Source organism: Egretta garzetta, unplaced genomic scaffold (genome assembly GCF_000687185.1).
Source record: "Egretta garzetta isolate BGI_Z169 unplaced genomic scaffold, ASM68718v1 scaffold30, whole genome shotgun sequence".
NCBI lineage: Eukaryota > Metazoa > Chordata > Aves > Pelecaniformes > Ardeidae > Egretta > Egretta garzetta.
In genome coordinates this window covers 4,208,254-4,223,804 of record NW_009258383.1, presented here as the reverse complement: position 1 = coordinate 4,223,804, position 15,551 = coordinate 4,208,254, and the positions used below count along the sequence as shown (strand labels likewise).

General features: G+C 38.2%; 1 protein-coding gene across 1 annotated transcript in view; it reads left to right on the top strand.

Moving 5' to 3' along the window:
• Positions 1-13,493, top strand: part of SGCE (sarcoglycan epsilon) — a 16,211-nt gene extending 2,718 nt beyond the window's left edge. Inside the window, exons 2-9 of the mRNA XM_035897508.1 lie at positions 446-518; positions 1,363-1,561; positions 3,204-3,366; positions 6,812-7,023; positions 7,782-7,808; positions 8,521-8,709; positions 10,306-10,349; positions 12,947-13,493. Coding sequence (XP_035753401.1) covers positions 446-518; positions 1,363-1,561; positions 3,204-3,366; positions 6,812-7,023; positions 7,782-7,808; positions 8,521-8,709; positions 10,306-10,349; positions 12,947-12,963 — 924 coding nt within the window. The 3' untranslated portion in view covers positions 12,964-13,493. The remainder of the gene's footprint in view (positions 1-445; positions 519-1,362; positions 1,562-3,203; positions 3,367-6,811; positions 7,024-7,781; positions 7,809-8,520; positions 8,710-10,305; positions 10,350-12,946) is intronic.
• The last annotated feature ends 2,058 nt before the right edge of the window (positions 13,494-15,551 follow it).

The window sequence follows — 15,551 nt, the reverse complement described above, 5'->3', positions numbered from 1 at the left end:
ATCTAGTTTAGTTCCCTAGGAGGTATCAGTGAACCACGGTATTGGTGTGGAGGGAGGAAGGGGAAATGGAGAAACCAGTCTTTGCTTATGGTTGTTCTTCAATCAAAGATACCAGAAAAGAAAGAATACGCATATATGGCAGAATTATCTGGAACAGAATATATTCTATTCACATATATCCCTTGGATAATTGTATCTGGCTATAGACTGGTCGAGAAAATTCCAGTATCCTGACTTGAAGGTAGTACTGCATCAAATAGATTTTACCTTTCAAATTGTATATTAATGAATGAATGTTCATACATTTCAAAATAAGGAGATAAAGTATTTAAAATGTGCTAAGTATTTCTAAATTATCAATTTAATTTTACGTTGATGTTTTATTTACCTGATTTTCATATTTGCGTTGTTGTTTTGCAATCATATATTTTTTTTTTTACACTAGATCACTGCATATAACAGGCGTACCTTTGAGACAGCAAGACATAATTTGATCATTAATATAATGTCAGCAGAAGGTATGTACAGAAAATATCCTGTTGAGTTTAGAACTGAATAAGCAAAAACATCTTACGGGCTCCTATTCTTTTAAGATTAAAAAATAAATGTAAAATAGTTGTCTGGTGTTCAAGCCAAATGTGAGGACACAAAGGGGAAGTAAGAGAGTTTTCCCTCTTTTGATTCGACTTGTTTTATCTAAATTATTTCTGTCAGGTAAGACTATTATTCCTCATTTGTTAAAAAAAAAAAAAAAGCGTGTTTGCTTTCTTATAATTAATTTCCATTTTTTCCCCTGGCTTTTCAAATGGACCTTACATGAAGGATTTTACTCTCTGCAAGTTGTTTGGTTTGCTTAGCTCTGCACGTGCTTTGTGCAGAGAACGAGTGTATAGGCAGATTCAGAAAACAACACATTATGGCATATATGGACATTTCACTTAAAAAAATGAATAGTTTATGTCCTTAAAATTAGATTTCTCCCTCATATTTATATATTTATAGTCTGGAGTATTGCAGGTTGGAATCCATTATCACTGCAGATCAGTTTTGATGCCAAAATTGGCATGAATATAATTTTATCTGGTTAACGAAGATTTACCAGCTGGGACTCTTTTCCTCTAGTCCGCTCCTTCATCTCCCAGTTGCTTTATAAATAGCTGATGGTTTTCAGCTTAAGTAACAGCTAACAGTACCAGCTATTTAATTAAACAGTCACATTAGATTCAAAATGAGTGAGTTCAAATACAAGATTTTGGGAACGGTGTATCAATCCTAAAGTGGTATTATGTTAATCATTGCTTCAAATTCTTTGTTATGGAGCTTTTGTTTAAGGCAAAACTCTTCCTTTTTCATCACAACTAGATTTTCCTTTACCGTATCAAGCGGAGTTCTTCATAAGGAATATGAATGTAGAAGAAATGTTGGCAAGTGAAGTTCTTGGCGACTTTCTTGGAGCAGTGAAAAATGTGTGGCAGCCAGAGCGCTTGAATGCTATAAATATTACTTCAGCCCTCGACCGGGGAGGGAGGGTTCCACTTCCTATTAATGACATGAAAGAGGGGTAAGCACATGTGTCAGTCTAATGTTTTTGCTTTACTCTTTTTTTTTTCTTGCTGAAAATCTTATTTATTTTTTTTTTTTAATGTTTTCTAGAAACTTTGCAAAAATTGCTGGTTTATATTTTGGAAATCCAGATTGGTATTAGGTTGTTGTACCATGGGTTTATCATGTTAGATATCATTTCAACAGGCGACAGTTGCTATATATTGATTTTACAATCTGAGGAATACTGATAAATTCCCTTAATTATAAACCAGTTGGTAGTAAATATGCTTATTTTGTAATTCCAGTCTTGCTTCTGAGCAGTCATTCGGCATACTCTTCGAGTATCCAATAGTAAAATTTTGAAACAAGATGTGATAGAGCATAAGTTACAAAGACACTGTATTCCTAAGGGCATTTAGCATGTAACAGCGTCATTTGTAGCTGTACTCCTCCTTAGTGAAATTCAGTTACGTGCGTCAGGAGCACTGCTGGGCTTGCATCTGAAAGTGGTCAGCTGAGGTACCTGGGGAATTTAGGTTACTGAGTGCAGACTGCAGGAACGCACTGTTTCCGGTTGTGATTCATAACCATAGATTCTGGTCTGAAATATAATACTTCAATTAGAAACTAATAAGGATTCAAGTCTTTTCAAAATACTGTTGTGGTACTGCTTTTCCCTGGCAAAAATACAGATGCTGAGTTATTTTTAGATACTTTGTGATATCTAAGAAAGGGCTGAAGGTTCAAAATCCGAAGATGTGTGCAGAAAAGGTGGTTGTTTCAGAGCCCTTTTGTGCATCTGGAGTTTCTGAGCACATCTAAAGAAGGAAAACAACTTCTGTACTAGCCACAGCAATAGCGGAACCACTTAACACAAATGGCTATGTTTCAAACTTTGAGTCAGGTAATGCCTTATATAGCAAACAGCAACCATGACCTAATTTGTGTTTCAGGATCCATTGATACATTATTACCTGGTGCTGCAGACTGTATTTTCCAGCATCGTTCTACATATTCAAATACGAAAATGAATAATGCAGTTAGCGCAGTGGATCCTATTTTGTGTACTGTAATGCTAAATGAAGTATTAAGTTTACATTCAATTTTCAGCATTCTGCAAATTTTGTTGGCAGTGCATAGCTACAGTACGGAATCTTTTAGGAGAAGCTGGGGGCTTTGGCAGCTTCATGTTAATATTAGGTTTAGAAATCACTAGTCCTCATGAATTTTATTTGAAAACAGGGGGAGAATTTCTTACAAAATACTATGCTGAGCAAGACTGAAATTTCCTAAAGATAAAATTATACTCTTTCAGTGCGATATTCAAAAGTTGTAGAGATTTACTGACATGAGGAACTTACACTTGGAGCTCTGTGACTTCACAGAAATAGACAACTCTAATGGTGAGCAAACATTTACCTATGCAGCAAAACAGAATGAGTTGTAATAAGTAGCTAGAAAAATCCTTTCTATTTCAGTCTGTTATTCATATGCTTAAATAAAGTATGGTATCAAGAAAAAGAATTTTAAAAAGTAATTTTAGTCTTTAAAGCAGAATGGAATGTTACTGTGAACAGTAATGATGTTTGGAAGAGTACGTCACTGTCCTTTGGGGATCTGTGAGAGGTATCCTGACTGTCACTCACCTCTTTCTGCAGCGTGTATGTTATGGTTGGGGCAGATGTTCCATTCTCTTCGTGCTTACGAGAAGTGGAAAACCCACAAAATCAGCTGAGATGCAGTCAAGAAATGGAGCCTGTAATAACCTGTGATAAAAAATTCCGTACTCAATTCCATATTGACTGGTGTAAAATCTCGCTGGTGAGTTGTTTTATTATTGCACAAAAATGATGTTTGTGTAAGTACAATATTCTGTGCCAGACATGATTTAGGTAAGAGTTTTGCCAGCCTGGCCAGACAGCTCTGCCAAATTCCACTTTATCATGACTGATGGACATTGTTTTCCATCTAGCAGACACTCTTAAGACTGTGAAAGGATTTTGCTATGTGGGCTGAATTCTATTAGAGATGAGCACTAGTGAAACCACCATATTCATTTTCAGTAGTGGTGATACATATAAATGGCCAGAGAACTCTAGGGCTTACAGAACTAAAGGCAATGAGAGAATTATTTAGGTAAGTGTAGTTCATTAATTCAGTGTGCTGATATTGCTAGTTACACTTGCTTTCCTAAAATTTGTGTTTGTATGTGTGTATATATATATATGTTTTCTCAAATATTGAGTCTACAGCACTGACCAGTTAAATAGTATTTCCATGCTGTTAAAAACATCTTTCTGAAAATTATCTAAAACATATTTCATGTTAAAAATGAAATAGAAAAAGAAAAGAAAATAGTGTTGACTAATGAAATCAAAATAAATGGGAACATTCTTCTCAGTCGAATACAAGAAAAATGATAACTGAACATTAGACTATTTGCCATGGAAGGAGTATAATTCCCAAAGAGGCTTTTTAAGTTTATTTTTGTTATGTTCTGATAAGGAAAATCAAGACATAATACTGTATTGGAAGAGAATGTTGCAGATAAGTTTGAACGAAGGTGGTGAAGGTACATAAACTTAGAGGATTGTTGAGCTACTTGAGACATTGCCCAAGAGAAAACTGAAAGTGAGATATGAAAGGGTTTTGTACAATGTAAAACATGTAGCGAGTATGAGAAAAGGTATTCGTACACAAAATCGATTAGATAATTTCCAACCCTTTCTTCTTATACACTATACATTAGGAAAGCTGTTAGAAAGCTAGAAATTATTTGTTTTCAAAAGAATATCCAGATTATTTACTGTTTATTGGCTTTCTGTTGAGAAATTGCAAAAGGTACATGTGTCCATAGCACCTGAAAAATAGTAGAAGGCAGTCAGCCTTCAACAAGAACAATCTATGTCATGTCTTTGCTTGCCTTCTACAAGAAAGAAGCAGAACAGAGGTACAGCAGCAGATGTAATTTCTTTTTGGTAAGGTTTTTTGATACCATCTCATAAGCAAGCTCAGACACATGGCCTAGATGAAGTTAGAACCTAGTGGAGAACTGGTTGGTTAGCATAATCATAGCAGAATTATTAATAATTCCTTGCCATTCTTCATTAATAAGCTGGATGATGGAATGTGCCTATTAAATTAAATTTGCAGGCCTCATGAAACGGAAAGGATCTGCAGGTACATTGAAGGACAGGATAGAATTCAGAAAGGTCTTGAGAAACTGGATAAATAGCCTCAGAAAACAGGGTGAATTTCAAAAGGAACAGGAGAGGAATAGTGCACTAGTGCAAGGATGATGAACAGTACCCACAAGGAATGAAGAGCAGCTTTTAGGTTAGGAAGTACTTGTCCAGAAAAAACGTCCGATAGTAACAGTGGCTCATAAACTAATCACAAAGCAGTGTTGTTGTGCTGTTTTGAGAACAGCAGAGTTTGTGTAACAGGAACAGGCTCTCGAAGAGAAGCGTCATTCTCTACACCACCCTGTAACTCAACCTTCTTGAACTTGGGGCTTGTTTCGGCAGCATGCCACAATAACCGAATTTAAGCAGTCTTCGGGGGGTTTACTGTTGCCAGCAGCATTGTTGCTGCATGCTGTAACCTGGTGGATCAAAGGGAAAATGGAGCCGAGCTTCCCTCTGTGTAATCACAGTCTGCTTTTCACGAGGCAAGCCAAGGGGCAGGAAGGTCCCCAAGATCCGTGGGCTGGGAGGGAGCTGAGCTCTGTTTCCCATAACCACAACAGAGGGCAGCGAGTGAAAATGCAGCCATCGGATCCTCTTCCTCCTGCTTTTTATGAGGTGACGTTGGCAGTTAGCACCTAAAACAAAGAGTAGGTTTAAGCTTGTGGGTCCCAAATACTGAAGAGGGGCAACTTAATACGTGCTTCCTCTTCACGCTGCTTTCTGATAGCTCATTCTCCCACTCTGTGTGGAGTGACTAACGCTTTCTGATAGCTCATTCTCCCACTCTGTGTGGGCTTCTGTCAGTCACATCAGTAGCTGCATACGTCTTTTTTTGTGCGTCTGCTTTAGGGCTTGAGATTCAGCTAAGCAGCCAGGTAGCATTCATAACACAGAATACACTGCAGAATTCAATGAGTACATATATAAATTGATTTTTGTCAAACTGTCTTGCACTTATAATGTATATATACATGTGTATGCATCTGAAGCTCAACGTAACATTATTTCTGGCATTCCATGAAGACCTGTTCATCCATTGCATACGTTTTAATACAGTGTTTTATGACTTCAAGTGTAAATTATAAAGAAATGACCATCAGTTGCAAGATTTCTCAATGAACAGTCAGGCAAAAGGTCAGGCATGTAGGCAAATATACCTTATTTTCAATAGTGATCTGGACAGAGTTTTAAAACTAACAAACACTGGTAAAATGTAACTAACATCTAACTGAAGGTAACAAGAAAATGGAGGCAGAAAATTGAAAAGTCGTGTGGGAAGGGCAGTCAATTAGATGCAATAGGAAATTCAGCAGCAAAAAAGGTTGCATTTCTGGGAACATTAGATACAGACATAAGAAATGAAATAAAACATGACTTGTGAGCAGGAACGCAGCCTTCTGGAGGTTAGTTGAATTAGGAGGTAGAAAAACCTTGGCACTCTGGCTTGATTACCTAAATGCACATCTCGTGTCGGGGTGCTTCCTGCAGCGGGTGGGTGGGGAGGCAACAGAGCCGCTCAGTCCTCAGCAGCTCGGTTCCTGCTTCTTGCTTTTTTGAGCACTGGATGCGAAGCTCAGTAGACGGAGGAGGAAGAAAATCCATCGGTACTCTACTCTTCATCTCTACCACCTTCATACAAGAGAGGGCAGTGTTGTTGTTTAGGAAGACTAGTACAAAATGGATTAATTCATCAAAAAGAAATCAGTATCAAATAATTAGTTTGCAATAAAAATGTTTTACTGCATTTTTACTTAAATACTATTTGTGTGAGATATTCCTAAAATTAATCTGTAAAAACCATAGCATCCCTGGTAGGCACAAAACAAAGTAATAATGTGATAAAGTAATAAAGTGATATTACTTATCACGTTGATCAGAAAGTTTCAACAAAATGTAAGGTTTTATCAGTTAAAAAAAAAAGTGATTGGATGAAATTGTATAGAATTTGTCAAATGTGTAATACGGATTCTTTTATATGTTATGGCTGGTTAAATACTGCCTGTTTTTACACTCTGTTACTTTGTTAATATAATTGTCTTTTTTTTTTTCCCTTCTTTTTTTTTTTTCTTGGGTATCAGGTTGACAATACAAAACAAGTTTCCACCTTTCAGGAAGTGATCCGTGGAGAGGGGATATTACCTGATGGTGGAGAATACAAGCCACCTTCTGACACACTGAAAAGCAGAGACTATTACTCGGATTTCCTAATTACACTGGCAGTGCCCTCGGCAATAGCACTGGTGCTTTTTCTAATACTTGCCTATATCATGTGCTGCCGACGGGAAGGAGTGTGAGTACTTTAACACACTAATAAGTAACTGTAGATTTTTCTAAGATTATAACGCACAGAAGACTATTTATTAGAAGAATTCCATTCAGTTCATTAAAAACATTTTAAACAGGCCGAAAGATTTCTGCTTGAAATACTGAACTATTTCTCATCTAAGCACACACAGTAATCTCCAAGAGAATGGATATAGGGCCTTTAATTGTTCTAGTTGAAAGGGTTAAAAATCTCAACATATGCACAAAACTCCACAAAATCTCCACATACGCACAACTCTCCAAAATGCCCCAAACCAATAAAATACTAATAAAGGATCATTGATTCAGGAAAATAATATTAAGTAATTTCTAAAATGCTTTTATAAAATAAACCTGGTCAAGGCTATGAACTGAATTTAGACATACTATAAAAGAAAAACACATAAAAAGGAAAGCAGCAAGTAACGTAATTTCTGCCATTTCTTACACAAACTACAATTTCATTTTGTCACAGAATTTATTTTAGCCAGAAGCTTGTTCTTTGACTTGCATTTTCATTTCTCTGTGTGTGTGTCTGTGTGTGTGTGTCTGTCATCAGTATCACATCTCTATACGTGCGTTCATCGAGGCCTCATCATAAACCCGTTGCAAATGCTGCCAAGTTGCGTTTGGCAATAACCTTGTCAGCATTTCTACATCATGTACTATTTTCATCATCAGATAGATTTAATGTTCCAACTATCAATGCTATTATTTAATTCATAAATTTTGTTTTGTTTTTAGGGAAAAGAGAAACATGCAAACACCAGAGTAAGTGTCTTCTTTCCTGTTATTTTTCTTTTACCATTTAATTTTCATTCTCAGTAGCTCGTCATGCTTCATACATGTGTGTCAGATTCTTCTTTCATTCTCTCTAATCCATGGTTTAATTCATAAATGTGAAAGCTGCTTTTAAATCAGAGTCCTGGCAAGGATAGAAGACCAGAATAAAAAGGGTTTGAAATTAATGACTGTCAATTCCAAATAAAGTAGTGCTGTTAGAATAAATACGTTAGTATGTAATTTATACTCCTGGTTATTGGACTCCCCAGTCTATATCATAACGGCAATGGACAGGAGAACAAATATCCTGGAAGGTATCCAGCGCTTATGCTATGGAGTGTTTTAAAATTAACCTGTGATCTTTTATGAGCCTACCACAAGAATCAGGAGTTAACCAAAACTTTTATTTTAACTGCAGCAAATAAATGGAACATTAGCAGTAAATTGCACAGTCTTGGATCCTATGAAAAATACTTATCCAGACAGCAAAATCTAATGGACTAATTACTGCCTTAAAAACTAAATAAATCCAATATTTATTAAATTAACTCTGTAAAGGTTTACTGTAATTGCTGCACTATAGACTGTAGCATGCGCCAAAGTCCTTGTATTTTTAAGAAAAACAATAATTGTAAAAGTCTATCCATCTTGTAGAGCATTTAAAATATGTATTTACTATTTTTATTTCCTTTTGACATAGCATCCAGTTGGTTCACCACAGTGCTATACAGAAATCAACCAAAGAGCTTCGTGACATGTCTAAAAACAGGGAGATTGCATGGCCTCTTTCAACGCTTCCCGTGTTTCACCCAGTTACTGGTGAGATTGTGCCGCCCCTTCACACCGACAGCTACGATAATACCAGTATGCCGCTGATGCAAACACAGCAGTAAGTATTTAGATTTTATTTTTTAATACTCGCTATGTTGCACAATTCAGCTATGGATTCCAGTGCTTGCCATCTGAAATGTGTTTATTATGGAAGTATCAGTAATGATTCTGTAGTGTGAGATTGCTCTGATGTTTGCATTTCAAGCAGAAAGAAAGGCCTTCTGTTATAAAGTTAAATGGCTGGGTTTCAGTCTGCAGACTTGGCAAGAAGCTTTGTGTGGAACAGTTGCATTTCTGCATATTTTGGAGAAAAATACTTTTTGTCAGAGGAATCAATTAGTTTTTTAGTTCTCTTTTACAAACCCGTGTCTTCGGAGTTCTGATGAAAAACTACCACCGGCTTGGTGGTAGTTTCATACCAGAAAATCCAGACTTTGTAAGTAGTTAGTCACGTACCTGTCATACATGGTTTATGTTTGAAATGTTAACATTGAACAGAAGAGCATATTCCATTACACAGATAATAAATACAGACTTGCCAATGGAAGCACTCAGTGCTCTCAGCCGTTTCCATTGTTGCCAGCCTCCCTCCAAGACAGAAACCAGAAAAATATTCATTTCTGTTCCTTAAAGTTCATTGATCAGTAGCTTAATGAAACGATGGAGACAGACCCATCTCGTGCTTTGCACGTGTTCTAATTCAGACAAGTCGGTTGTGCTGTAGAAAAAAGGCATTTCTAGGAAGGTTTGGTTGGGGTGTCTGGGGTTGAGCAGATCGGAGGCATTGGGCTCAGAAGTGGCTGCGTTGCTTATTGGTGCTGTGCTATGGTGGTAGCTCCTCAGCTGGCCAGCCTGCATGGCCCCAGTCATATCAGTCCACTGCCAGCACTAACTTGGCCCTAATTTACACATGCTTGCCCTGAATTCCCTTTGTAATGTAGATACGTGCTAGAAGAGTGTTTTCTTCTCCCTGTCCCAAAGCTAAATTCTCCGGAAAGCTGAGCTGTATGAATTATCCCTTGCACAACTGCTGCAAAGTGCTCTACCCTGTCTTTTACAGTTTCTATTCAGAATAGCAATTTTTTATGACTGGTGTGCCAAAGCCGGTACCAAAGGCTTTCTAAAGTTGTGCATAGAGTATTTTATCTGCTTCACCTACATTCCAACCCCTAATGCTTTTCTGTAAAAACAACCTTACTATCTGGTAGCTGTTTAAAAGGCACTTGGGGAAGACAGAAAAATTTAACTTTGCCTTGATAAGTGAACTGGTCTGATGTGTAAAACAAGTTGAACATTCATTCATTCCGCAGTCAATAATTAAGTTGCAAAGACTGCCACCTTTTCTCTAGTCATCACTTATGGAAACCAAACTTGGCATAACATCAGAAACCTCCGGTGACTCTTGTCACCTCTGGTGTTTCACTAAGTCTGAGCCTTTGAACCTACTTGACAAGTAAAACAGTAGGAACGACCTCTTACCACTGATTTTCTTTCTTCCATTGACTTGACTAACCTTTTGACAACTGTATTTGCATAGTGAAAGTGAATTATGGCTTTGTAAGCAACCCCCCAAATTTTAAATACTGAACTTTTATGTATAGCATACTTCAGAGTTTGTCTGGAAGCATTAAAGATATTCAGTTGTTTTTTGTAGGAACCTGCCACATCAGACTCGGATTCCACAGCAGCAGAGTGCAGGTCAGTACTGAGAAAAGGCTGCAACTGTTAAGTGACCAGTGCAGAGGAATCAGTAGTCAAAGCACATACAGTCCGTGGACAGTGGAAGGCATTTTCAAATATAGTGAAGTATTGCAGCATTGTCATTCCAGAATTTTTTTGATACATTGGTGACAATTTTGGGATGGGATTGATTGAACAGGTAGGAGAGATGCTACTTTAGGCCTCGGCATGAGACACTGGAATCTGGTACAGCTAATTTGGAAACATCCTCATGTAAATAATTGTCTAGTACAATGTGAAGCTGTAGCCAGATTCCCAGGTGCGGTTACACTCTTCAGATTCTCTAAAACTTCATAGGAAATCAGCATTTCTAATTCCCACCAGTTCTAGTTAAGCTCTGAAGAAGGAGCTTTTTATTGCCGTTACTAAATGTGAAGAGTTGATGGGGGGAATCTGTGGTGAGGTGAATACCCATGCTGCAGGTTTCCCATGTCTTAGTCATCACTTTCATGTCATTTTCACAAATCCTAATGTACTGACCGAGGCCGTGAATGATCCCATCGGGTATCGACTAAGGCTGATTGTTCCCTCTAGTTAGCCTGTCAGGTCTGAGAGAAAGCTACAGCCATAGCCAAGTGAAAGGGGATGAGGATCATACAAGGAAAATGTGGCCAAAGTATAATTTTTGAATATGCAAAGAGGTATTTAGGCAAAACTCCAGGTATATATGTATTGAACATAATACGGGAACTACAGCTCCAAGAGGAAGACTTGTTTTAATTTAGGAGTTACGTAAGCAACTCTTTCTTTTCATTCAAAATCCTTCTTCTTCATTACTGCTTTCGGGGATTAAAGGAGAATTTCGTATGACAACATTTCAAAGATTTGAGGCAAGTATATAATAGATGCTTCTGCCCATGTGGGCTTTTTTTTTTGTTATCTGCAAATTAAAAACACATTTATAAAAAGCCAAACCTGACTGCAGTTCTGCTAGCTTTGCCATTTGTCTGCTTTATTATACATACATTGGAAATGGCGGGTGACCCTGGCAGCATCCATCCAGAGCCTCCAGCCCTGGTTTGGGTTGACATTTAGCGTAGCTCTTAGCATTCACTACTGCAGGCATTTAGAAGGCAGAGTAAGTGTGTCACGCAGTTCAGCTCTTCTGTTATGGCTGTTTTGTCACAAGAATTCCAGTCTGTCTTGCAGTAAAAAAGAAGCTAAATCACCTGATAGCACTGTATGCTGACAGCAGTGAGAATTTTTTAAAAAGGTATGAAACATAAGCTAGCATGGGCTTGTCGCTTGCAAGTCGCAATGAAGAACTGCCAGAAAAAGAGATCTTAAAAATCCTCCCGCGTCTGTATTTTCTGTAGTACATTATTTTGGTAGAATACCAGTGTTCTTTCATATTCATCACAGACACTGCCTGCGACAAGCTCTCAGAAATTGGGGTGGGGGGAGGGAACGTATTTGGGCCAGACAATGTTTCCCCCTCTTTTCTCAGTTTGCAGTGACACCTTCCTTTGTAACTCAGATGTGCAGATGACACTGCAAGCGCTTCCATGCCATGATGGCCTGTGCCTCTTGCAGCTTATCTTCTAAAAGATAGCTGTGGCTTCTGTTGTCAGAAGGTCAGGTTTTTAGAGCATTAAGATTTAAAACAAAATTCAGGTACCCCTAAGATTTTCAGTAGCATCAGTACAAATTTAGCAATCGATTTTATTGATCAGTTCAAGTAAGAATTTTACAGAACTAAAACGTTTAAGGCTGAAACCCCTATAGAACTAGGCATTCATTGTTTAATTTTCTTCCTTTCCTACAGAGAATTCCCAGTAAGTTACTCAGGATTATTAACATACTGTCGGTCACCACCATGAATAAGAAAATAATTCTATTTTAAAGTTTCCGTAGACCATACTTAGTAATTCGAAGAGCAGACCGTGTCTAATAAGCGCTGTCCTTTTCAGGAACTACCTGAATCCCCCATAAAAAATAATTTTTTTTTTTAAACCTTCTATAAAAAATGCAGGCTTAATAGATGACATAAAATGCTCAACAATATTACAAAGTTAAAAGATAATTGGGAAAGAATTGTCTGAAAGATGACAACTCACATCTAACATTTATGTTACACTGCTGAAAATTGCTACTGGTCTCCAAAATGAAAAGGTGTATTAAGTTTTATAATTGCCTTTCTGTCGATTGGCAAAATTCACAAGGACTATTTTATGGTGCTTAAGGTGCTTGCAGGAAAAAGTTCATAGGATATTCCTATAATGCAAAAGATTAAATAGTGCATGAACACTGTACACTGCATTTTCCATTTTGAGCTTCGCAGTCTCCCTGTGGAGTCTGTTAGGTTCCAAATAGAGCATTAAATTCCCCGTTAAACAATCTTTTCCCAGATCTCTCCCAGAAGACAGCAGGCAGAGCTTTTTCACATAGACATTGTCTTTTGGTCCAGGCTGTACTTGTGGCGTTTCTCCAATGTGGTTGTTGATAAAGGACTCATAAATAGTGGTATTTACGTGCTGTGCTAGCGATTGACAGTCCAGTATCATTGAAGCACCGTCTGCCCCTGATGGATTGTATAAATTCTCATCTATTTGCAGGTAAATGGTATTCCTGAGGAACGAAAACTAACGGAAGCAATGAATTTGTAATCAGAGAAAGCAGCACATCATTGTCTTCTTTCCTTCTTTGTTCTGATCAATGCATGAGTTTTTCTGGTGTATATTGTGCATGCCCACAGTATTAAGATGATTTCAGTGCCAGAGAGTACAATCACTTCCATGTAACTAATGTACTGTATCCTTTTGTACTTTGGACATTTTTGACGATTTGTAAACACTGATAACTTTTTATATTTGTTACATTCAGAAAATAATCTTTCGAATATATACATATTAATAAATATGAAACTTTATTCTGTCTTGTGATCTCTCCTGAGAGTTTTGACAGGGAAATCAAAACTTGAAAATAAGCACCAGGTTTGAAGGATTTTAGACCCAATTCAGTGGGATGACGCAATTGCCTTGCGTGTGCACGCGAAAAGCCGTAGTGTAGAAGCATGAAAACTTGTGCAATATGATGAAGCTCAGAAATAGTATTCCAGATTTTTTAGGCATTAATTTTTTAGAGCTTATAAAAATGTAATGAGCAAAGTTATTTTGGGGGGAAAAGACCCGACCCAACCCCCAAATTCAAAAAACTAAAACTATTCCAATTGAAAATTGGGTTCCTTTTCCAGACATTGAACCTATTTGACAGCTTGTAAGCAATAAAACATTTAAAATCTGTCCATTCATTCATCTGGTCATGTTAGAAGAAACTGTTACGAACTACTGGAGGCAGAAATTAATGTCTGCAAGTAAACAAGGGGAAATTTTGTTGGGCTTTACATGGACAAACTTTTAACTCTTTAAAATTTTTTTGGTGATGTTCCTGATGCCCCAATGCGGTTTATTTTTTATATCCTCCACATTCTTCGTTCTTTTTGGAGCAAGAAGAGCTGCAGGAGAATGAGCCATCCCATAAACCAAGGATTACTTTTTAGCATCTGAAAAAGGAGTTGATTAAATACGTACTTCCCTGGGAAGTGGTTACTTTGAGAGGCATTTGGCTGTGCAGCTGAGCGCTCAGTAATGCGAAGGATCTGAACTGAGGTTTCCTTATTTTTCAATAGATGGCGATAATTTATCTCCTGCCACTTTTCTGCATATTTTAAGTGCATTTTTCTGGTGCTGCTTTAAATCTTCAAATACAGCACAACACAGGACTTCAGGGTCTGCAGCTGTAAGAGCTCACACCAGCAGCTCGTGGGGTTTTACCTCAAAGCATCACACTGGTTTAAGCTGACACTTGGGCTTTGTCTTTTTTTCTGTAACATTTTCTCTTTCAGAAGCCGTGTGTTCACCAGGACATTGCACTGTAAGCAGAAAGCTGCCTCTGCTTTAAAATTGCTAAATGCGGGCTACATTTCCTTAGCTGAGGTTTCCGAGGTCTCTGCTAAGAGAAACTCTGAGTAACTTGGGAAAGTGAGACTGAGGCAAAAAAGAAACTGTAAAGTAAGGCTACGAGAGTTTGTAAAAAGACCACAGTAGTCACTGGCTTTTGGTTTTTTCTTTTTACAGTTATGACCCTGGTACTTCAAAGCACAAAACCTTATTTTGTGTTCATTTTTAAGCAAACGGTGATACATTTGTAGGCTTGGCCCTGAACGCAACACCTCGGCAGGTAGTTAAAACCAGCCCTGAGCTGCTTTTTCAGCACAGTCCGTGCATCGAGTTTGGTAACAATTGCAGCGAAGTACGCAGTGCTCGGTAGGTTGTGCCCGCCTGTGCGTTGTCAAGCCTTAAACGCCAGAGTTGGCAAGGCTGCCCTAAGTGCCAAGCGCAACCCACAGGGTTAGCAGCGCATCTGGCCCGAGGCAGGGTGCTGGTGGTTCCTACGCCACGAGAGGCAGCTCAAGCTGCGGTCAGAGGCGTTGAAAACTGAAGGCAGTTCCTGTCACAGTTGGCCCCAAGAGCCATGCCGACTGGCTTCCACAGCGGCACGCGGCATGCCTGCCTACCCCATCCGGCAGGTACCAGGGAAGAGATTTCATCAGCCCCCTAGGAGACCCCTCCTTTTCCCCAGCAGCTTGGGTGGTTAGCCGTGAAAAGTGAAATCAGGCAAGTGCACCCCGAGATTTGTAGTACTTTAAAAATGTGCATCTTTCAGCCAAGCTGTGAAGATTTGCGTACACTCAGCGCTGGGGTTCTGCCAGTTTCTACTACCGTTTTCAGATGTAGGGGCGGTCAGCGCTTTGCAGCAGGAATGAATGGAATGGATTTTAAATGCTGATTTTTAATGCAACCCAAGACTAAACTTTGCAAATAACTTTGTGTTTGGATCGTAATGATTTCTGATAACTTGAGGGTGACATGACAATCAATTACCTACCAGTTGAGCTGCTCCCATCTTACTTGTATTAATACAGAACAGCGCCAATATACTTAAGGGAATTCCTTAAACTGTTACGTATGTGCATAGAGGATCAGTTTGTGCCAGTGGGCGCTCCACCTATTCTGAAAAGACTTGAATGATGTAGGTGACGTGGGTACTGAGCACACCTGAGCTATTTTATGATTGAAAGCTTCACTTATTTGAGGTAAGTTTAATAACAAATTATTTATTTTTACTTATTAAAACAATTACTATGGAAGCGTAGATTTA